This window comes from Bufo gargarizans, chromosome 6, assembly GCF_014858855.1.
Source record: "Bufo gargarizans isolate SCDJY-AF-19 chromosome 6, ASM1485885v1, whole genome shotgun sequence".
NCBI classification, from domain to species: domain Eukaryota; kingdom Metazoa; phylum Chordata; class Amphibia; order Anura; family Bufonidae; genus Bufo; species Bufo gargarizans.
This window is the reverse complement of record NC_058085.1, coordinates 387,769,864-387,795,685: the sequence shown is the minus strand read 5'-3', so window position 1 is coordinate 387,795,685 and position 25,822 is coordinate 387,769,864. Positions and strand designations below refer to the sequence as shown.

At 42.8% G+C, this 25,822-nt stretch overlaps 1 protein-coding gene across 1 annotated transcript in view; it reads right to left on the bottom strand.

Annotated features, from left to right (window-relative positions):
• The window catches only part of LOC122942538 (4-hydroxy-2-oxoglutarate aldolase, mitochondrial-like), a 46,856-nt gene that overhangs the window by 12,256 nt on the left and 8,778 nt on the right, over positions 1-25,822 (bottom strand). The window contains exon 6 of the mRNA XM_044300189.1: positions 24,008-24,104. Coding sequence (XP_044156124.1) covers positions 24,008-24,104 — 97 coding nt within the window. The remainder of the gene's footprint in view (positions 1-24,007; positions 24,105-25,822) is intronic.

The following is a 25,822-nucleotide window of genomic DNA, read 5'->3' as shown; positions in this document are numbered from 1 at the left end:
TGTGATGTCCATGCTACACCGTTTTTTTTTTTTTTTGCGGACCCATTGTAATAATGCCTTTTCTTGTCCAAAAATATTTTTTACGGATGTGTATTGAAATTAATGGGTCCACATCCAATCCGCAAAAAGTGTGGATCAGATACGGTCATGTGAAAGGGGCATGCTGCAATACCAGACACAACCCATGGACAGGGGTGGTGCTGTTGTCCAAAAGAAGGCGGCCATGTTTATCTAATCCCAGACAATTCTCTAGTTACCATTATTGCGGTACAGCGTCCCTTTAAAAAAAAGAAATAACTTAAGTAATGACCTAAAGATGCGATTGAGGCCAATGTGGAAGTCACTGAGCCAAACACAACCTCGGAGTCATGAAACAGCAATGTTCTGTAATAACCTGAAAAATGCATTATTGACTTTTAGTGAAATCCACGTCATGTAAATTGCCGAAACTTACACAAAGCTTTTAAAAATTTACTATGCAGTTAATGGAGTCTGTATTATGGCGGTATTATTAGTGTCTCTCAGAACAGAACAGCGGCAATGATATTCTGCAGAAGATGAGCTCATCGTTAGCTCCGCTTCATTAGACATAATGGCAGGGCCGAAGGGGTAGCCTTGTGGATTTCATAATGATTGTACAGAGAGGAGAGCAAATAGTTTAACTCCATGTGGAGTGTTCACAAACTTTCCCGAAGACTACTGCAAGCAAAGCAGACCACGTAATATACCGCACATGAGAACGTAGCAGCTTCTATACTATCAGGGTGTATGTGTCATTAATGTAAAATCATTAACAGGACCCCCAATTACCATCTGCCATCTGCGACACTGGTGGTTTTAGCTGCAGTAAAATGACAAAAAACATGTAGCCTTGAATTTTTCCTGACATTTTGTGTACAATCACCACAAAAAAGGTCTTTCTAATACATTAATTGGGTCCTGGACTGTGATAGTCTGCGCATCACACACTGTTAGGCCTCTTGCACATGACCGTATGTATTTTGCTGTGTTTTGAGGTCCGTTTTTCACTGATCCGTTGTACCGGTTTTTGTTTCTGTTGTGTTTTTCCAGTTTCGTTTTTCCGCAAAAAAATCTCTGTATGGTTTCTGTATGCGATCCGTTTTTTACAGATCACAAACGGAAACATAACATTTGTAATTATTACTGTAATGTACAGTAATGTTTGTAAACAGTAAGCACATGGGCAAAGGGGGCATGGATCCTCAAAAAACGGATGACATACGGATGTGTTCCATATGCATTCCATATTTTTTGCGGACCCATTGACTTGAATCGAGCCACGGAACGTTATTTGCGGACAATAATAGGACAAATTCTATCTTTTAGTGGAACTGATATACGGAAACGGAATGCATACGGAGTACATTCCATTTTTTTGTGGAACCATTGAAATGAACGGTTCCGCATACGGTTCCGCAAACGGAAACTGCAAAAACGGAACGGAAAAAAAAAATGTTTCTCTGCAAGAGGCCTTATTTGGTAATTTTACTTTGAATCCTTTGTTACAGGGCGATGAAGTCAAATAAAAATGAAAAGGAGAAATGGATGGATACAAAATAACATTCTAGTAACAAATTATACTTAATTATAAAGTAAATATATTTAAAATACATGATAAAGACAAAAAAGTATGGTTCTGCTTAATTAGCTACGATTATCATAATTTCTAAGGATTGAACACTAATCTTATGAGCATTACAGCTCTAAGTAGATTTTTAGTTGCCAAACCTAGAGCCCAATCCACCTCTGTACACAATCCTGACAAGCAGAATATCCTTACCAGCACTATAAAGTACAGGAATATAACTACTATAATACTGTCTCCTATATACAAGAATATAACTACTATAATGCTACCTCCTGTGTACAAGAATATAACTACTATAATACTGCCTCCTATGTACAAGAATATAACTACTATAATACTGCTCCTATGTACAAGAATATACCTACTATAATACTGCTCCTATGTACAAGAATATAACTGCTATAATACTGCTCCTATGTACAAGAATATAACTACTATAATACTGCTCCTATGTACAGAACTATAACTACTATAATACTGCTCCTATGTACAAGAATATAATTACTATAATACTGCTCCTTATGAACAAGAATATAACTACTATTATACTGCCTCCTATGTACAAGAATATAATTACTATAATACTGCTCCTATGTACAAGAATATAACTACTATAATACTGCCTCCTATGTACAAGAATATAATTACTATAATACTCCCTCCTATGTACAGAACTATAACTACTATAATACTGCTCCTATGTACAAGAATATAATTACTATAATACTGCTCCTTATGCACAAGAATATAACTACTATTATACTGCCTCCTATGTACAAGAATATAATTACTATAATACTGCTCCTATGTACAAGAATATAACTACTATAATACTGCCTCCTATGTACAAGAATATAATTACTATAATACTCCCTCCTATGTACAGAACTATAACTACTATAATACTGCTCCTATGTACAAGAATATAACTACTATAATACTGCTCCTATGTACAGAACTATAACTACTATAATACTGCTCCTATGTACAAGAATATAATTACTATAATACTGCTCCTATGTACAGAACTATAACTACTATTATACTGCCTCCTATGTACAAGAATATAATTACTATAATACTGCTCCTATGTACAAGAATATAACTACTATAATACTGCCTCCTATGTACAAGAATATAATTACTATAATACTGCTCCTATGTACAGAACTATAACTACTATAATACTGCTCCTATGTACAAGAATATAACTACTATAATACTGCTCCTATGTACAAGAATATAATTACTATAATACTGCCTCCTATGTACAAGAATCTAACTACTATAATACTTCTCCTATGTACAAGAATATAACTACTATAATACTGCCCCTATGTACAAGAATATAATTACTATAATACTGCTCCTTATGCACAAGAATATAACTACTATTATACTGCCTCCTATGTACAAGAATATAACTACTATAATACTGCTCCTATGTACAAGAATATAACTACTATAATGCTGCTCCTATGTACAAGAATATAACTACTATAATACTGCTCCTATGTACAAGAATATAGCTACTATAATACCGCCCCTATGTACAAGAATATAACTACTATAATACTCCCTACTGTGTAGAAGAATATAACTACTATAATGCTGCTCCTATGTACAAGAATATAACTACTATAATACTCCCTCCTATGTACAGAACTATAACTACTATAATACTGCTCCTATGTACAAGAATATAACTACTATAATACTGCTGGTATGTACAAGAATATAACTACTATAATACTGCTCCTATGTACAAGAATATTACTACTATAATACTGCTCCTATGTACAGGAATATAACTACTATGTGGGGGCGGAGCCTAACAGCCGACCGGGACAGACGCATGTGAGAGAGCTCCTCTCCATGTGAGTCAGCAAACTAGTAAATTCTGCTATCTAGCCGTTCAAAAATGGGCAAAATAGGCAGATATATCCCCAGTGACAAGCCTGAACCCTCCAGGGCAGACAAAATTCCACAAGAAATGGACAAATTCTTTGCTAAAAAGCCTCCGGCCGCAAGCGCTGCTAAACTGGCGCCACCGGAACAAGATGAGTGGCCACGAGATGCAGAGGGAGCAGAAGGCGTCTCTTCAGATATAGACTCCCGGGCCCGCACCAGCTCGTCGGCGCCCATTTCACGCCAGTTTATACAGCAAGCTCTGACATCAGCTCTGGCACCGGTGTTACAGGATCTCATGGAGATTAAAGGTGACCTGAAGCACATAGGACACCGGGTGGAAAAGTTAGAGCAAGATCAAGCGGCCATGTTGGCCTTTGCTCATACCGTGGGCGGAAACAGCACAGCACTTGCCGCTTCGCTGGATAATGCCTTCGCCTTAATAGAGGACCAAGAAAACCGTAGTCGACGGAAAAACATCAGGCTACGTGGTCTCCCAGAGCTGGTGCCTCATGACGCATTGCCTGAAGCAGCGGCCGCCATTTTTTCCGGCCTACTAGGAAAAGACAGAGCTGCGGAGATTTGTGTGGAAAGAATCCACAGAGCATTGCGGCCGAGACCAAAAGACACAGACCCGCCGAGGGATGTAGTGTGCGGTTTGCTGCGATATGTCGACACAGCGGCGATACTTAAAGCTGCCAGAGAGCAGAAAGAATTGATCTATGAAGGAGCCACAATCCTAATGTATCAGGACCTTGCACCCTCGACTCTGAGTAAGCGGAGGAATTCTGAGGCCGCTCACAGACCATCTTAGAGCAATCAAGATGCCTTACAAATGGCTTTTTCCGTTTGGACTAACCTTTTCATCTGAGGGAAGGAGATGCACGATACGCACACCAACGGACTTGCCAGCAGCCTGGTCCCTTCTCCAGACGACCCCACTGGACATTCCATCCTGGCTACCATCAGCCGATACAGGTATCCCCTTGCCTGAACTACCAGAGGAGCAGAGGTGGATCAAAGCAGCAAATAGGAGGAAATTCAACCCCAGGCTTTGAAGTCGCTAGCCTTACTAAGTGAGCCACTTTGCAGAGAGACTGCGATTACCAGAAGCAGAATGGTCGAACTAGGCCACACAATGGACTGCTATTGATGATCCGCGATGCAAGTATAATGCAAGTCATATTTGTTTGCTGTTTTAGTGTCTGTTTGGGAGACGCCCAGCCGCCGCCTCGCGGCCGGTCCCAGTTGGGCCTGGGCTGCGACGCTGCATATGGGCCGCTACAGGACAGGCGGTACCAGCTTACTGTTTTACTGAATGTTGTGACAGCTCACCCCTCTAGGGAGCGGGTCTAGACAACGTATGCATTCATAAGAGTAGGCGTTACACCTAGCAGAGGCCTGTGTCCGGAGGGGTTTGTAGCCCACCTGACAACGTTTGGGTGGACATATCATGGCTGGATTGTGGTAGAGTGTGGACTTAGGGCCGGCCGGGCTAGGTTGTTATGCTATGTACAATATCTAAAGCTGTTTGCTATGACCCAGGAGATATGTTGGTTTCTCCCCCCCGGATTGACATGACCCCTCAATCCCACATGACACTCACCAGGGATTCAATGGCGCAACCCTGGTGCAAGCGCCTCAGTATAGGTGGGCTTGGGCCGTTTGCGCTTTGCCTCTTTGTGATGGGCTGTGCGATGGGCACAAGCTACCTGTCTTTCATGTTGGAGTCATACTCCATTTTACAATGGTTCTTATTGGTTTTTCCGTTATTGTGTTTCCCTGGCAGCACACGTGATTCAGTATCATTGCTCGCTCTACTGACACTGACTAGTATGTATAATGGCACTGATTAAATGCTCATCACTCAATGTTAGAGGGTTTAACACCCCGCAGAAGAGGTCACAAGTTATATCTATAATGAGGAAGTTGCACACTGATATCTGCTTCCTACAGGAGCTACACTTTAAATCAGGGCGCGTACCTACCCTCCCCAAAACATATTTTCGGCACTGGTTTTCTAGTGAATTCAACAAAGCAGCCAGAGGGGTGGGCATTGCTATATCGAAGAATGTCCCTTTTCAATTGACGTGTAAGCAAGAAGACCCAGAGGGGCGTTATATATTTATAAAAGGCTCGATTGGTACCCAGGTAGTGACACTTGCCAGTTTATATTGCCCTAATAGAGGACAAGCAAAATGGCTCATCAACACTCTAAAGAAGTTTACTTCCTTTGCAGAGGGAATAAGATTAATAGGAGGTGATCTTAACATGACGCTTAACCCCCTAGTAGATGCATCTGATGGCACCTCACAATTAACTCAGGCAGTATTAGGCAGGGTTAATAGCTATCTGGCAGATGCTAACCTGGTGGATTCGTGGAGACTGCTTCACCCTGTCGATAAGGATTTCTCTTTCTTTTCAGCACCACACAACACCTATAAAAGGCTGGATTATATCCTGATCTCTGGCAGCTGTGCGGACAGGCTGGAGCGGTCCACCATTGAACCCATTACGGTTTCTGACCATGCCCCGGTGACTGCCTCACTCCGATTCCCAACCCTACCAACCCAGGATAAACAATGGCGGTTAAATGAGACACTCCTAGATAAAAATTCAGACCTAGATAATCTTAGTCAGAAATTGACTTTATTTTTTAAAGAAAACTGCACAGAAGGAATGCCATCTCGCAACCGTCTGGGAGACGCATAAACAGGTCATGAGGGGGGAGCTCATTGCGCTGGGCAGCAGAGTTAAAAGGGTAAGGCAGGAACACCTGAACAATCTACTTAAACAAATTGCCGATATTGAGACGTTACACAAAAGATCGAAAGCCATAGAAGCCAGGGATAAGCTAACCGTTTTACGGAAGCAACTGACTGACCACTTAAACATAGGCTATGCGAAAACGTATCAATATTCGCAGTTTCGCTTTTATTCACACGGAGATAAGGGCACTAAACTTATGGCCTCCCTGCTTAAGCAAAAGAAAGACTCCATGTACATTGCGGGAATAGACACTAAGGATGGCAATACCTTACATAAAACGTCAGACATAGCCAATGAGTTCCAAAAATTCTATAAAGGTCTATATAGGCCTCCCGGAGGAAGTTGGTGGATCCTCGGAGGGAAGAGACTCCCTCATAGATAAGTTTCTTAGCCATATACATTTACCCATCCTGACTGAGGAAGAGAGCCAAGCGCTACTGTCCCCTGTCACTGAGGAAGAGGTAGCTAAATTGTTAGGTTCCATGCCACATGGGAAGAGCCCGGGTCCAGACGGCTTCCCGGTGGGATATTATAAAAAATTCTCAAACATACTGATTCCCTACTTGGCTGCCTGGTGCAATGAGCTTCTGACAGGTTCCCAGTTGCATAAGCAGTCCCTAGAAGCCACAGTTACTATCCTTCCCAAACCAGGAAAGGACCCCAAGCAATGTGGCAGCTATCGGCCAATCTCGTTGCTAAACGTCGACATTAAGGTTTGGGCGAAACTCTAGCGACTAGAATTAGTACTCTTCTTCCTAAACTCATAAACCCTGAGCAAACAGGTTTTGTCCCAGGTAGAGAGGGCAGTCACAACTCATGTAGAATCCTGTCCATTATGCAGTTAGCTCTTAAAAGAAAACCCCACTGGTTATGTTGGGCGTGGACGCGGAGAAGGCCTTCGACCGGGTTAATTGGTCCTATATGATGCGTACGCTGGCAAAATTTGGTTTTCCCCAGCAGTTCAGAAGCGCTATAATGTCACTGTATGGCGACCCAAGCGCCCGGATCCGAGTTAATGGCACGTTGTCGCCCCCTTTTCCTATAAGAAATGGGACGCGGCAGGGCTGCCCGTTATCACCTGCTTGTACATTCTCGTAATGGAAACATTGTTACAAGCTATTAGGGAACATCCTGACATTAAAGGTATTAAATTGGAAAATAGCTCCACCGAACACCTTAATGCGGCATATGCTGATGACCTTCTGGTCATGGTATCCAACCCGGTCGAGGCCTTCCCGCGTCTGTTGGCTCTGTTCGAGCAATACGGTCAAGTGTCTAACTTCAAAGTAAATCATACAAAGTCAGAGGCTATGAACGTATCCGCTCCAGCCCATCAGATTAACCTGCTCAAATCCTCTACTCCTTTTATATGGCAAACTTCTCACCTGTCCTACCTGGGTATCAAGCTTCCTTATAGATTGGATAAATTATTCCAACTAAACTATGCGACATTGTTAAGGGACATCCAACAACAGCTGCTTACCCTGCGGATTCCATATGTATCATGGATGGGCCGGAAGAATATGCTAAAGGCATTCATTATGCCGAAGTTGTTATATGTGATGCAGATGTTGCCTGTCTTTCTCCCCTCTTCCTTCTTTACGCAAATAAGACGACTTTTTAGCACGTTCCTTTGGAGGGGGAGGGGAGCGAGACTGGCACATCGCACGCTGATATTGAGGAGGACACAAGGAGGTATGGCTTTGCCGGATGCTCAATTATATTATAATGCCACGCATCTGAAGAGATGGTTACAAATTCACGCCCCGTGGTCCAACATTTTGGGTAGAGAATTGGAAATTGCACAACTAGATAAGAAGCAGAGAGCCGGTCTGTGGGGTCTGAACTCCTCTTCACTACACTCCCATGTGCTGCTCAAAGGTACAGCTGCCGTTATTAGACAATTGAACAAAGACAAAAGCTTATTATCTGCACCGTCACCTTTGATGCCAGCCGACCTTGCCCCGTTCCTAACTAGGCCTAAGGCAGATACTATATCACAGACGTGGAACAAAATGCGCCCTTATACAGTAACTGAATTCCTAGAAGGGGCATCAGGGGCTCTTTGTGATCAACACCCCATAAATAGTGTCCTGTCAACCTGTAACTTTTTGGGCGCCATTGAATTTAACTCTGTTAGCAAGTCCCTTCTAAAAGACAGACAAGGCAAGACTGAACCCACTTGGTTCGAGAAGCTGTTACATTTAAAGTCCCCTCCTACGAAATTGGTCTCCAAACTGTATCTAGCACTTAACATACAAAACCCTGTAGGGATTCCTCATTATCTGAAAACCTGGGCTGCGGAGCTGGATTTAGAATTCTCCGAAACTGATATCTTGCGCATACACGCGCACTCACACGGGTTCTCACGGTGCGTAAGAGTACAAGAGCACTCATACAAGTTATTGACCCAGTGGTATCACACCCCGAAACAATTATTTACTAAGGGACTTAGCAACTCTGACCTGTGCTGGAGGTGTGGGGAGGGGAGTGGTTCACAGACGCATATATTCTGGTCATGTCCGAAACTGCGCGAGTACTGGGAGGGAGTATCTGCATCGATAGATAGAATTATGCATAAACATATTCAACTATCCCCGGAACTGGTGCTTCTCTGGCTGCCCACGCCTGGCTTGTCTCCATCCAAATCAAACTTACCTACGCATCTAATTCAAGCTGCAAGGCTTCTAATCCCACAGAAATGGCTTAGTGATGAACCCCCTACGCTGCCACATTGGGAAGCAAAGGTGGATCAGATATGCAGAATGGAGGAGCTGGCTAGCTGGGAGATCAGACGACATGACAAATATCTCAAATTATGGACCCCATGGTTGACATATAGGAAACAAGAGATAGACCCCCAGACTCCCGGAATGCGGGGAGAGCAGATTAGTCAGTAGCCTGATTTCTGTTAATACTAAAATTTTGCAAGGCCTAGTAGAGTGTATACGGACAGAGCTGATGGGAAAACGTGTGTATCGCGTGTGTGCAGGAGGGTCTCTCTAGGGAGACCTCATCATCCCAACCCCCCTTGTACCCCAAGTTGATGGACTGTTGTCCGGTTCAGTTAAGAACTTTGTGTTTTCTGCATTAAAATGCATGATAGATATTTGCATTTCACTTACCTATGCAGGACATGGGCGCATCGTACATGCAGGACATTTTGCACATAGAGAGCAGAGCGTAAAAGCCTCCGCAAACAATTAACACTGGATATCACTTAATGACGTGACCTCATGTATTTTGTATACTTCTGCTTGTCTCCCATTACACTGTATAATTCGAATGTGTACAGCTCTGTCTTGCATGGCAGAATGGATGCTCAACGGTTGTGTTGAAACCTTTTGCTTGCTTACCAATAAAAAGAAATTTGACAAAGAATATAACTACTATAATACTGCCTCCTGTGTAGAAGAATATAACTACTATAATACCGCCCCTATGTACAAGAATATAACTACTATAATACTGCTCCTATGTACAAGAATATAACTACTATAATACTGCTCCTATGTATAAGAATTTATTATATTACAGCTCCGACCAACCTAGAGGCCTGACATTGCTGGAGCCGTCTCCCAGTATGAGTGTAATGGCGCTGCTGGTGGTATAGAGGTGACCCTGATGCTTACAAGCTGTGAAAATGACTACACAGATTCCATTCCTCGGATAGCATGCCCACATGTTCATGTCCCCTGGAATCTGTACAGATCACTTGCCCGCAGTTGGAGAGACAGGGGTCACACACTTATACAATGCCACTCTTCATAATGTCCCCAGAGATGTTTAAGGAGTATGAAGTTCTGCTATTTGCAGCAGTGCGAGGGTGACATCAAGGTGGTGGATGCTGGGGAACCGTGAAATGCTTTTAATGCTTCTACACTCGAGAGCTGCTCCATTCCCTTTCTACTTATTCTGAGCAGTTTTTGTTCCTCCGCTTCTAGGTTTCAGAGCAGCATGCAGATTTCCTTTCTCTGTACTCTGCCAGCGCCGGATAATATACATTAAATGCAATGGCCACCAAGAGGGTTGTAAATTTAGAATTTTAGAAACATCATACCCGAATGATTAGTCTGAGATCAGATTTCATTTTAAAAAATTTCAAGAATTCTGCCCAAAAAAGTATATTAAGGTCAGTACATCAACACTGGTCAACAACTAGAATCAAATCTTTAATTTCTCAAGGACCAGAAGCACAGAAAAAGCTAAATTCTTGTTGATTTACTGGAAAGTAATTTTTCAGCTTTAACAAAGAAGGATTCCCATCTCTGATTTTATGGCTTATTCACAGAATATGCTATAAAAGTCGGACAGAAGGAAGTCCCACCTCTCTGACCTGCATCTCTCTCTGCCCAGTTTGCCAGGTGCAGTTTTTGGAGAGGTGGCAACCAAGCACATGCATGTCTCTTTCCATTCACAGCCAGGGCCGTCTTTAATATTGATTGAACCCTGGGCAAAAATTTACTTGGGCCCCCTGGATCCCGCCTTCCCACACCTTAGCAGGCAATCACGCCCTCCACCACAACACACACACAAAAAATCCACACATCTGGTAGAGTCCAGTGAATGACTGTAAATACTTCCAGTCCTGAAGACTCCAGCGGCTCAGGATCAGTGTTCTGGGCAGCTGGGCTCAGGCTGGAAGTGGGCACCGCTCTGCAGGCAGGAGACCAGGGCTTGGCTCACCCTAGTGTTACAGTGCACCCCAGCACCCCACAGTATGCAGTATAGCACCCTATAGTATACAGCACCACACAGTATGCAGTGTAGCACCCCACACTATACAGTACCCCACAGTATATAGTAGAGCAGTATAGCAGCCCACAGTATACAGCACCTCACGGTATACAACACCTCACTGTATACAGCACCCCAAACTATACACGATACAGCCCCCCACACTATACAGTACAGCAGTATAGCACCCCCCCCCCCCACACTATATACAGGCCCCCCACAGTATACAGCCCACCACACAGTATACAGGCCAGCCCCCCTCCCAACAGTATACAGCCCACCACACAATATACAGCCCACCACACAATATACAGCCCACCACACAATATACAGCCCACCACACAGTATACAGCCCACCACACAGTATACAGCACCCCACTATACAGTAGTTTACAGTATATTAACATAACAGCCCCTGTCACCTTTTTCTGATGTAATCTTTACACAAAAAAGCTCCACAGTTAACTTCTGCAACACTCCACAGGACCTGTGATGACCTCATAGCCATGTGACCAGTAATTGCTAGGTTACTGGTCACATGGTAATGATGTCATTAAGGTCCTAGATCAAAACTCATTAAGGTCCTAGAATTAAGATCATTAACACAGTATGATCATGATGCCTGTGTAGCCGACAGCCTGACACCCGGGGCAGTAGCTAGCAGGGCTCAAGAGGCAGCTGCCTTGGGCCCCCCAGGAGCAACTGGGCCCAGGGCAGCTGCCCCTTTTGCCCCTTGGTAAAGACGGCCCTGTTCACAGCCAATCTACACATACAGTCCATTCGGAAAGTCCCCCCATCATTCTGCACTCAATACCCCATAATGAGAAAGTAAAAAACTGAATTAGGGTCCATTCACACGTCCGTATGCGTTTTACGGATCCGCAAAACACGGACATCGGCAATGTGCATTCCGCATTTTGCGAACCGCACATCGCCGGCACTCTCAAAGAAAATGCCTTTTCTTGTCCGCAATTGCGGACAATAATAGGACATGTTCTAATGTTCTATTCTATCCGCAAATGCGGATGCGGACAGCACATTCCGGCCCCATTGAAAATGAATGGGTCTGCACCTGTTCCACAAAATTGCGGAACGGATGTGGACCCATTTTGCGGACGTGTGAATGGACCCTTAGGCTTACCGGTAATTACTTTTCCATGAATCCACCATGACGGCATAGTATAGGAGATTGACCCCTGACCTTTGTAGGGGCAGGAAAACAGAAAGATTCAGTGTTTATCAGATTACAATAGTGCACTTGGAAAAAAAAAATACATAATTTTCTTCATACTAATGTAATTTTGAAAAAAATGATACCTAACAGTATAAAACTATATGGGCATATATATATACATATATACACTCACCTAAAGAATTATTAGGAACACCTGTTCTATTTCTCATTAATGCCATTATCTAGTCAACCAATCACATGGCAGTTGCTTCAATGCATGTAGGGTTTTGGTCCTGGTCAAGACAATCTCCTGAACCCCAAACTGAATGTCAGAATGGGAAAGAAAGGTGATTTAGGCAATTTTGAGCGTGGCATGGTTGTTGGTGCCAGACTGGCCGGTCTGAGTATTTCACAATCTGCTCAGTTACTGGGATTTTCACGCACAACCATTTCTAGGGTTTACAAAGAATGGTGTGAAAAGGGACAAACATCCAGTATGTGGCAGTCCTGTGGGCAAAAATGCCTAGTTGATGCTAGAGGTCAGAGGAGAATGGGCCGACTGATTCGAGCTGATAGAAGAGCAACGTTGACTGAAATAACCACTCGTTACAACCGAGGTATGCAGCAAAGCATTTGTGAAGCCACAACACGCACAACCTTGAGGCGGATGGGCTACAACAGCAGAAGACCCCACCGGGTACCACTCATCTCCACTACAAATAGGAAAAAGAGGCTACAATTTGCACAAGCTCACCAAAATTGGACTGTTGAAGACTGGAAAAATGGTTTCTTGAACATGACAATGAGTTCACTGTACTAAAATAGCCCCCACAGTCACCAGATCTCAACCCAATTGAGCATCTTTGGGATGTGGTGGAACGGGAGCTTCGTGCCCTGGATGTGCATTCCTCAAATCTCCATCAACTGCAAGACGCTACCCTATCAATATGGGCCAACATTTCTAAAGAATGCTATCAGCACCTTGTTGAATCAATGCCACGTAGAATTAAGGCAGTTCTGAAGGCAAAAGGGGGTTCAACACCGTATTAGTATGGTGTTCCTAATAATTCTTTAGGTGAGTATATATATCTCTGGAAGAATGAGCGGCACTCCAATTGTAGAAAAAAGTGAACCTTTATTCACCCAGGTGCAACGTTTCGGCTCTGCTCTTGAGCCTTTTTCAAGCAATACACACACATATATATATATATATATATATATATATATATATATATATATATATATATATATATATACACACATACATACAGTCCTGATCAAAAGTTTAACACCACTTGAAAAATGGCAAAAAAAAAATCCTATTTAGCATGGCTGGATCCTAACAAGGTTCCAAGTAGAGCTTCAACATGCAACAAGAAGAAATGGGAGTGAGACACAAAAATGTTTGAGCATTCAATTTAATGAAAACAAGAATAAACTGAAACAGGCTGTTTTTCAGCTGATCAAAAGTTTAGGACCACACCTCCCCAAAAAAACTAAACCCCCCCCCCAAAACAGAAATCCAACTTCCAAATATGAACTCAGTAATGAGTAGCTTCGTCGTTATTGTTTATCACTTCCAAAATTTGTTTCGGCATGCTTGATGCAAGCGTTTCCATGAGGTGAGTGGGAACATTTCTCTGAGTGGTGAAGACGGCCGCAGGAAGGCCATCTACTGTCTGGAACTGTTGTCCATTTTTGTAAACTTCCCTTGCCATCCATCCCCAAAGGTTCTCAATTGGATTTAGATCAGGGGAACACTCAGGATGGGCCAAAAGCGTGATGTTATTCTCCTGGAAGAAGTCCCTTGTCCTGCGGGCATTGTGTACTGTAGCGTTGTCCTGTGAAAAACCCAGTCGTTACCACACAGATGAGGGCCCTCAGTCATGAGGAATGCTCTCTGCAACATCTGGACATAGCCAGTGGCCGTTTGACGCCCCCTGCACTTCCTGAAGCTCCATTGTTCCACTGAAGGAAAAAGCACCCCAGACCATTATGGCGCCCCCTCCACTGTGGCGCGTAGAAAACATCTCGGGTGGGATCTGCTTGTCATGCCAGTAACGTTGGAAACCATCAGGACCATCAAGGTTACATTTTTTCTCATCAGAGAATACACCTTTGAATGTCCCATGTTTGGTGCTCTCTTGCAAAGTCTAAACGAGCAGTTCTGTGGCGTTCAAGGAGACGAGGTCTTTGAAGACTTTTTTGTTTTTGAAGCCCTTCAGTCTCAGATGCCGTCTGATGGTTATGGGGGTGCAGTCAGCACCAGTAAGTGGCTTATTTTGGGCCGAGGATCGTCCAGTGTCTTGACAGACAGCCAATTGGATCCTCTGGCTCAGTGCTGATGAATTTTTTTTGGGTCTTCCACTTGACTTTTTTGTTCCATAACCCTCAGGATCATTTAAGAAATTCCAAATGACTGTCTTACTGCGTCCCACCTCAGCAGCGATGGCGCGCTGTGAGAGACCCTGCTTATGCAGTTCAACAACCCAACCCAACCACGTTCAAAAAGGAAGAGTTTTTTTGCCTTTGCCATCACAACGTGTGACTACCTGACAGAAAATGACAATGAATCCAAATCTTTGCACAGATTTGGCCTTTTAAAGGCATGTGGTCCTAAAATTTTGATCAGCTGAAAAACAGCCTGTTTCAGTTTATTCGTTATTTTCAATTAATTGAATGCTCAAAAAATGTTTTGTCTCACTCATTTCTTCTTGTTGCACGTTGAAGCTCTACTTGGAACCTTGTTAAGATCCAACAATGTAAAATGAAATTTTTTGCCATTTTTCAAGTGGTCTTAAACTTTTGATCAGGACTGGTGGATAGATCATCAGCATCTGATCGGCGGGGGTCCGACACCCGAGACCCCTGCCGATCAACTGTTTGAGAAGGCAGTGCCGCTGGCAGTAGCGCACCGGCATTCTCACGGTTTACCGCAGGCCCAGTGATCGGACCCCTGCCGATCAGATGCTGATGATCTATCCACCAGAGGATAGATCATCAGTTTAAAAAAAACTGCAGAGCCCTTTAACGGGGGAGGGGGGCTATAGCTAGGAGGACCTTCCTACCACAGGATAGATCGGAAGATCCTGACAAGTCGAGCCTGTAATGCTTAATGAAGGTATGTACATGGACCCGGTCGCAGCCTTACAGATCTGCTCCAAAGACGCACCCACTTTTTCTGCATAAGAAGAGGAGACTGCCCTGGTGGAATGCGCCTTAATCTTAACTGGGCATGGAAGATTTTGAACACAAGTAACAATCACAGATTGTCCGTTTTATCCACCTAGCAATGGAGGCCTTAGAGGCAGCTTTCCCTTTATTTTTCTCCCCAAAACTGAACTAGAAGATTGTCAACCTTTTTGAACCCTTTGGAAACTTTAAGGTACCTTAGTACTATACGCCTGACATCTAAGGAATATAATTACTCCTCTTTGGGATTTTTAGGGTTATTATAGAAAGAAGGAAATACTATCTCCTGGTTTCTATGGAAGTCAAACTACTTTTGGAAGGAAACCCGGATCCGGTCTAAAAATAATTCTGTCGTCCAATATAGTTAAATCAGGATGTCTGATAGAGGAGGCCTGAATTTCCCCTAATCTCCTAGCCGAAGAAATTGCTATAAAGGAAGGCTGTCTTAAGGGAGAGGCTTTTAACTGAGGCCTCTTCTAGAGGCTCAAAGGGGCTCCCTGTTAGACCTTGTAAGAATATGTTTAAGTCCCAGGTCGGGATTCTAGGTCTAATAAAGGGTTTCAAACGTTGCCCTGGAGAATCTTTTAATCCATCTGTGTTCGGCAAAATTTGAGTAAAAAATTTATAAAAGACGCTTAGCGTTGCAATCTGCACCTTCTGGGTTTAGGGACGGAGACCCATGTCTAACCCCATTCTTTTAATGAAGCCAGAGAGGATTTAACTCCATCATGTAATATAGTCCTTAAGTCCATCATCATAGACGGTTGTTCCTCTCTCACAATACTTGAAATGCATTCTTTGCATATTTTTTTTGTATATTGCTCAGGGAGTTTCTTAAAGCAAGAGATGCATTTGAAACTCTTTTTTGGCCTTTTTTGAGCTTCCTTAGATACCTTTTGGCAAGAAAGGAACAATCAATGTATACCCCCAGCTTGGGAAATATATGTATATATACACAAACACCTATGTGTAGTAATCTTGTCTATAATACCCCCAAAGGCTACTTGTAACAGAAAAAAGGGCTCCCCATATGGGGGACTCGCAATCACTGGCACCAGAGCATCAGGGGCCAACATGTTAAGACCTCAGATCAGGACCCTCCGTGGCTTCCACGCTGTTTTATACCGGCATCATCACTCCAGTGAACAAGTGAAGTCAGACGCTCAATCGCAACACGTGGGATCCGGCCTACACCTGCTTATCCCACTAGGGGAAAGGAAGGTGCGCATTACTCGTGCAGCCCCGGGACAGGCATCCCCTCTACAGATGCGAGGCCCGCACATTCCCCCTTTGGTATGTAACTTCAGAAATTGATTTATACTGTAAAAAAAACCAGTTCCCGAACTCAGGTTCGGTTCCAAGGTACCATGTGGCTATGCGGTTGCCTGTGGTAACTTAGTGGCTATGCGTGTAATGAGAAATTTTGCATAGCCACTAAGTTATTCAATAAAATGTATCTGTATAGCGCCACCTGCTGTTTGTTCTTTTTCTTATGTCTTTGTCCTGCTCACTGAGATGGCCGCACATGCTCAGTTTCATCCTTCAACTGCCTCCTGAGCTGTGAAAGGGAGAGCTGAGACACGCCCCTTGAGCTGTGATAGGGAGAGCTGAGACACGCCTCCTGAGCTCTGATAGGGGGAAAGCTCCAACAGTATAGACACGACCCCTGAGCTGTGATAGGTAGAGCATGGACACACACCCTGATTTGGAGAAGAAAAGACCCTCCCCTTGAGCTGTCAGCTTGATATAAATCTAGGAGAGCAATGAATGTGGAGATCTCTGGATCCATGTGAGGTACAGGGCTGGTTCTAGCTGTGTTAGAAAGACTGTCATGTTCTATATGATCTCCGATTTTCATTTTTTACATTAATCATGGGATAACCCCTTTAAGTAAAATGGTTGCTAGCTTCCCAGACTACACTACACATGGTGTGCTTCGGCTGTCTGGGATCACCCCTGCAATCAGATGGACCGACGCTGATGTTATCCATCACTGCAGGTCTTTGTCCATTTTTAATATGAAAGGATTTAAAGGGGTTTTCCAAGTGTTTTATTCGGATGACCTATCCTCAAGATCAGTGGGGGTACGACACCCAGGGCAGCCGCTAATCAGCTGTTTGAGGAGGTCACGGAGCTCCAGTGAGTCCCGCAAATTACCAGACACAGCGCTGTACATTGTATAGTGGTTGTGCTTGGTATCGTGCTTAGCCCCATTTACTTGAATGGGACTGAGTTGCTCCTAGGCCATGTGACCAATGAACGTGTCGTCACTGGCCTAAGGAAAGCTGTGAGGAGGCTGCTGCACTAACAGGAGACCACGAGTGGTCCCTTTTGTCAGACCCCCATCGGAGAACCACTTTAACCCATAGAGGACCTGCGCCGTACATGTACAGTGATCAGGCGGGTGCAGGATCTGCGCCCGCCCGATCCGCGGCAGGGGGTAAAAAATAGAGAAAAAAAAGTATACATATTAAGTATTGCCATGTCCGGAACGACTGGCTCTATAAAAATATCACATGGCCTAACCCCTCAGATGAACACCGTCAAAAAATTTTAATAAAAACTGCTAAAAAAAAACAAAAAAAAACTTTTGTCCCCTTACATCAATAAAAGTGCAAAACCAAGCAGGGGGAAAAAGGCATATGCCCCCCAAAATAGTACCAATCTAACCATCACCTCATCCCACAAAAAAATGAGCCCCTACCTAAGACAATCGCCCTAAAAATTTAAAACTATGGCTCCGACTATGGAGACACAAACTATTTTTTTTTTTGTTTAAAAAATTATATAATAATTGTCTAAAACTTACATAAATAAAAGAAAGTGGACATATTAGGTATCGCCATGTCCGTAAGAACCTGCTCTATAAAAATATTACATGAACTAACCCCTCAGGTAAACACTGTAAAAAAAATAATATAAAAACGATGTCAAAAAAGCAATTTTTTGTCACCTTACATCACAAAAAAGTGTAATCGCAAGCGATAAAAAAGTCATATGCACCCTAAAATAGTACCAAACAGTCATCTCATACCAAAAAAAAATTAACCCCTACTGAAGACAGTCTCCTAAAAAAAAAAAAAAATAATACAGCTTTCAGAATGTGGAGACACTAAAAAAAAAAAATCTTATTTTTTTTTTTCAAAGATGCTCTATCATTTAAAACTGAAACAAACAACCAAAACAGTAGTCATATTTGGTATTGTCGCATCCGTAACAACCTGGTCTATAAAAATACCACATGATCTAATCTGTCAGATAAACGTTGTAAATAACAAAAAAAATAAAAACAGTGCCAAAACAGCTATTTTTTGTTACCTTGCCTCACAAAAAGTGCAATATAGAGCAACCAAAAATCATATGTACCCTAAAATAGTACCCAAAAAACTGCCACCTTATCCCGTAGTTTCCAAAATGGGGTCACTTTTTTGGAGTTTCTACTCTTGGGGTCTTCAAATGTGACATGACAACTTAAAATTATCCCAGTGAAATCTGCCTTCCAAAAACCATATTGTGTTCCTTTCCTTCGGCACAATGCCGTGTGCCCGTACAGCAGTTTACGACCACATATGGGGTGTTTCTGTAAACTACAGAATCAGGGCCATAAATATTGAGTTTTGTTTGGCTGTTAACCCTTGCTTTGTAACTGGAAAAAAAAATAGATTACAATAGAAAAACTGCCAAAAAAGTGACATTCTGAAATGTAATCTCTATTTTCCATTAATTCTTGTGGAACACCTAAAAGGGTTAACAAAGTTTGTAAAATCAGTTTTGAATACCTTGAGGGGTGTAGTTTCTAAAATTGGGTCATTTTTGGGTGGTTTCTATTATGTAAGCCTCACAAAGTGGCTTCAGACCCGAACTGGTCCTTAAAAAGTGGGTTTTGGAAATTTTCTGAAAAAGTTTTAAGATTTGCTTCTAAACTTCTAAGCCTTCTAACGTCCCCAAAAAATAAAATGGCATTCACAAAATGATCCAAACATGAAGTAGACATATGTAAAGTAATAACTATTTTTGGAGGTATTACTATCTATTATAAAAGTAGAGAAGTCGAAATTTGGAAATTTGCAAGTTTTTCCACATTTTTGGTAAATGTGATATTTTTTTAATAAATAATTTTTTTTTTTTTACTCAATTTTACCACTGTCATGAAGTACAATATGTGACTAGAAAACAATCTCAAAACGGCCTGGATAAGTAAAAGCGTTTTAAAGTTATCACCACTTAAAGTGACACTGGTCAGATTTGCAAAAAAAGGCCTGGTCCTTAAGGTGAAATAGGGCTGAGTCCTGAAGGGGTTAAAGTTGTATGTTTCCTGGAGGAAGGAAGGGGCCAACATGCTCTTTTTGCAAGGACCCTCAGCTTTCTATTTCCTCAGTAGGAAAAACATCAAGAGAGAGTTATCAGGACAGAGAACATCAACCCTACGTGACCCTCAGTCAACAACTACTGTAAGTGAAAGAAAAAGCTGTTAACATTTTTGATAACATTGAGCTGCTACAAAAAAAAAAAAAAAGTGAGAAAATCACCATCTGTCTGATCTGGCTGCAGATTGGGAGCCAGGTGATGCACGGCGTGTTACTCCCAGAAGAAGACGCGATTGCAGATTCTATGAAGAACTTTTATACTCTGCAACTTTTTATTCCGCACTAATTTTTGAAGAAACTGCATGTCCCCTGGACTACACCAGCGAGATGCTGACACCTGAACTTCGTGCAGCTTCCAACCACAATCAGCCCCCTCCTCACTAACACCACCCAGGAATGGACAAGTCACCGGGGCACATTTACTATAGTGTTTGCGTCCGTTTTTAGTAGAATAAATTCTGTTTTAGCCAATCTAACTTTATTAGCCGCATTTACTACTGAAATTGTGTCTGTTACATAGTAACATAGTTTATGAAAAGGACGAAAAAAGACATCTGTCCATCCAGTTCAGCCTGGTAGGCTACTTTCACATTAGCGTTTTCAATAGCGGAAGAAAACGCTTCAGTTTTGTCCCCATTGGTAATGGGGACAAAACTGAAGTGAACGAAACGGAGTGCACCAGAATGCATTTCGTTCCATGTCCGTGATGTGGTGCGGAGAAAGATGGATCTTTTTTGCGCACCGTATATGGAACCATTCATTTCAATGGGTCTGCAAAAAAAAAAAAAAACCTGAAGTTACTCCGTCTGCATTCCGTTTCCGTATTTCTGTTCCGCAAAAAAAATAGAACATGTCCTACTATTGTCCGCATAAGGATAGGACTGTTCTATTAGGGGCCAGCTGTTCCGTTCCGCAAAATATGGAATGCACACAGATGTCATCCGTATTTTTTCCGAACCACACAATACATACGGTTGTGTGCATGAGGCCTAAGTCAATGGGGACGGATCCGTTTTTGCTGACACAATAGAAAACTGATCCGTCCCCCATTGACTTTCAATGGTGTTCAAGACAGATTCGTAATGGCTATAGAAGACATAATAAAACAGGATACATTCATGACGGATGCATGCGGTTGTATTATTGTAACGGAAGCGTTTTTGCAGATCCATGACGTATCCCTAAAAAACGCTAATGTAAAAGTGGTCTTATACTGCAAGTTGATCCAGAGGAAGGCAAAAAACAAAACAAAAAAAACAACCCTGTGAGGTAGAAGCCAATTTTCCCCACTTTAGGGGAATAAAAAATTCCTTCCCGACTCCAATCAGGCATCAGAATAACTCCCTGGATCAGCGACCCCTCTCTAGTAGCTATAGCCTGTAATATTATTACCCTCCAGAAATACGTCCAGGCCCCTCCTGAATTCCTTTATTGTACTCACCATCACCACCTCCTCAGGCAGAGAGCTCCATAGTCTCACTGCTCTTACCGTAAAGAATCCTCTATGTTTGTGTACAAACTTCCTTTCCTCCAGACGCAGAGGATGTCCCCTCATCACATGTTCTCATCACGGGCATCTATGCCCCTTTTGATGCAACCCATTATCTTATTGGCCTTGGCAGCAGCTGCCTGACACTGGTTTCTACAGCTTAGTTTGCTGTTCACTAAAATTCCTAGGTCCTTTTCCATGTCAGTGTTACCAAGTGTTTTACTGTTTAGTATGTACGGGTGACTTGCATTATTCCTTCCTATGTGCATAACCTTACATTTGTCAGTGTTAAACCTCATCTGCCACTTCTCTGCCCAAGCCTCCAGTCTATCCAGATCCCTCTGTAGTAGTATACTGTCCTCTTCCATGTTAATTACTTTACACAGTTTAGTGTCATCGGCAAAATTTTTTATTTTACTGTGCAAGCCTTCTACAAGATCATTAATAAATATATTGAAGAGAATAGGGCCCAATACTGACCCCTGAGGTACCCCACTAGTGACAGTGACCCAATCTGCTTACTGGAGCTGACATTCCCCTGACTGGCAGAGGAAGTGTCCGGCTGCAGCAGAACTGACATCCCCCTCATCTGCCAAGCTGGCAAACTTGTTGGTGTGTGTCAGATCAGGGCTAGCCTCCCTGGCACTCTTCCCTCTACCCCGCTTTCTAACTGTTACCCAGCTATCCACCTCACTTTCTTGAGCCTCCTCGCTACCACCCTCCCCCACATCTACCCCATAGAGCGCTTGCTCAGTGAGCAGCAAACTCTTTTCCAAATTGTCAACGCTTCTCAGTGTTGAAACTCGCCGGTTAGAAAGACGATGTGCGATTCCAAACGGGCAATTTGCTTACATTTAGAACAAAGATATGCACCCTCAAACGGCTTTTCCAGGACTGCATACATCAGACAAGATATACACCGGACTGCGCTGTCAATAATGGAACACATATGGGGATCACGCAGGAAAAGAGAAAAATTACAATATAGTGCAGTGATAAGAACCTGACTTACTGTAGTCCCCTCCTAAAGTCACGTAATCTAAAGTCACACACTTAATACAAACACACACTGGAAATCAAACATGTGAATGCTCACAAACTCGCGTCGTCTGCTTGTATAAGTGCAGCTATCAAACTAGACTTCCTTTTTTTCCTCTGGATTCAAAGGACTGAGCTGCCCTTAAAGGGAGTCTGTCACCTCCATATGGCCATATACAGTGCTTACATGGCTCTGTAGCACACCTATACAGGATTGTAACCGTACCTTTGTTCTTTTCTTTAGACTTGCACCAGCAGGAAAAACGGAGTTTAATTAATATGCAAATGAGCACTCGCAAGTGCCCAGGGGCGGCATTCAGTGTGTAGGTGCCCAGGCTGCTCTGCCTTCTTTTCACTTTACTCCTCCCCAGCCTCTTTCCTTTGCCCGCCCTCCAAGTCTCTTGCCTCATCGATAGGTCCGGACTTGGAGGGCGGGCAAAGGAAGAGGCTGGGGGAGGAGTAAAGTGAAAAGAAGGCAGAGCAGCCTGGGCACCTACACACTGAACGCCTCCCCTGGGCACTTGCGAGTGCTCATTTGCATATGAATTAAACTCCGTTTTTCCTGCTGGTGCAAGTCTAAAGACAAAGGTACAGTTACAATCCTGTATAGGTGTGCTACAGAGCCATGTAAGCGCTGTATATGGCCATATGGAGGTGACAGACTCCCTTTAAGACTGGCTATTTAACTTCTCCTAATTAGATAGCCACACCCTAATTACTCACCTGTGCAACACCCCGGAGAAGGAAGAGAAAAAAAAAAAAATGTAATCACAGTATACTCTCAGCTGCTATGCAATAAACCTGGCAGCAAAAGCAAGTCACAGTGTATAAACTAGACTACACTGCTCTGACTTGGTATAGAGTACAATAAGGTCAGGCACAGCCACTCAGCATTGCACACAAATAATATAGCTCTCACAGATACTCCCTCACGTAATCTAAAGTCACACATTTAATACAAACACACACTTGAAATCAAACACGTGAAAGCTCACAAACTCGCATTCTTTGTCTGCTTGTATAATGCAGCTCTCAAACCAGAGAGTTGTGGAGGCTTTTGCGTCTTGTTCGACTATTTAGAAGTTTTACACTAATTCACAAGTTGTCTATTTTTTGCGACGTTTTTCGATTTATTTAGGTGTGCTTTTTATGCATAAATTAGGAGCAAAAACAGTCAAATTTTTACTCCCCTCCAGGGCTGGTTTATTTTTATTGGACAGTTTTGAGTGGTAAAGTCAGACTTTTTTTTGCATTAAAAGTTGCACTTTCAGGGAGACGTGTGACTTGTCTCCGCACAGATGCGACTATTTTTCATGCACAAATAAATTAGACCAGTCTAAGTGAATATGAACCTGTCTTAGTGAAAAACAACCAACAGTAGTGAGACTAATAAAAATATGCCTAATTCATCAACAGCTGTGCGACTGTTACACCTAAAGACAGGAGAGCAGCAGGTTAGCTATATACGGGAAGCAGGAGAAGCGGCTGTTTTGGAGCCCGAACTCAGAAGGGGCCCACCCAGGAGGAGGACTAAAATATTTTAGTGTCAGGGCCCCCTTAACAGTATTATACAATGACAGTATATACAGTGACGTGACATGTACGGTATATACGTATAGGAAACAGACGGAGCGGGCTGGACTGATTAAGCAATCTCGACTAGCTGCAGGAATAGTGGTTGCATGGGAGGAGGGGGTTGCAAGAAGTTTTATGATTATACTTACCAACTGCGTATCCTGCCAGGAGGAAGCTTGCAGATCCAGATAGCACCTGGAAGTCCAGGTGCTGGGTTTTATGTATTATAAGTCCCATACGTGTGATCTGAAGCATAAATAGAAAAATGATGATGTCATTGCTTAGAATAAATTGATGACATCATCACCGTCCCCATCTACATTTAGATACATGAGAGTGACCGCAAATCTGCTTGACCTATATGATGAGACATCGCTTCTGATTTATGATGGGGCCAGACTTGTGAAGAAAATGAACCTCCTGTGGACCCAGAATTAATATAACAGGTCTTGGAGGCCCATGAGGTCAAGCATCAGATGACCCCCTTTCTTTTTAAAAAGGACCATAAGGCATCCTTTGAGATTCTCCTGGGTTTATCCTGTTTTGGGGTCATTTCACAAATAACTAAAAGTGGACCCTCACTTACCCTGAATAGATACAGTGGCAACATAGTAATTTCTCAACGAACCCCAGTTCGGGGTTTGATGATGTCCAAGCACATAGTCATTATTGAAATGCTGACCTTTAAAAGGGGCGCTTTAGGCTATGTTCACACTTGCACTGTAGCTTCCATTTATAACAAGGCCAAATTCTTCAAGGATACTACCTCCTGTCCAATCTGTCGACAGAGGCCTCCGACATCAGTGTGAACAGAGCCTAAGGGTAACTGCATACAATGCGGATTAGGTGTGATTTTTCAGAACAGATTTTGCGTATTTTTTACTTGCAGAAATTCACCTGCCATTTGAATTTTAAAATGTGCAGCATGTCAATTGTTTGTGCGAATTTGCACACAAAAAATAAATAAAAAATTTTTGCATTAAAATATGCAAGGTGTGCAGGTAGCCTAGATCTGCTGATTTCTTAAAGCAAACCTCCACTTCTGTTTGTGAAATATAAAATACTATTAATAACTTTTTCCAGTTTTGGTTTATGCTACTTTCTATCAGATGTTAAAAAAAAGGGGCTACTGGAAACCATCAACAGGTAGGTTCGATTCTGCTGATTGATCTCATTATTATCTTATTTATTATTCTAATAATGACTTGTAGAATGTGGATAGTTCTTAAGTATCAACCTATGGACATCTTAATTTGAGTAACAATTACTTCATCGTGTTAAAAATAATGCAAATATGTGTTGGAAAGTATTTCAAAAGTACGTCAGGACATGTTCTATAATTTGCTAAACGGACACACGGATGCGGACCGCACACAGATTACATTTGTGTGCTGTGCATTATTATTTTTGGCAGACACAGAAATGAATCCCTGTGCATCCGCAAAAAAATGCTGATCGGACACAGATACAATATACAGTCGTGTGCATGAGGCCTAACTGCATCTGATCAGAAATGTAACTATTGAAACACGGCAGTGGTCATGTGCTCCCTGCAGTGCAGGCCCGTTGTCATCAATGGGTCCGTGATCCGCAAGATGCGGCAAAGAATAGCACATGTCCTAACTTTTGTGGTGCGGCCACACAAACCAGGAAACACATTTGTACAGCATCTTAACGATGAGTCCACCCCTCACATTTTCGTAAATATTTAATTCTATCTTTTCATGGGACAACACTGAAGATCTGACACTTTGATACAATGTACAGTAGTCAGCGTACAGCTTGTATAACAGTGTAAACTTGTGTGCCCTCAAAATAACTCCACACAGCCATTAAAGGGGTTGTCCCATCACAGACAATGGGGGCCTATCGCTAGGATATGCCCCCATTGTCTGATAGGTGCGGGTCCCACCGCTGGGACCCGCACCTACAAGGAGAACGGAGCCGGGGAGAGTTGTGGCTGG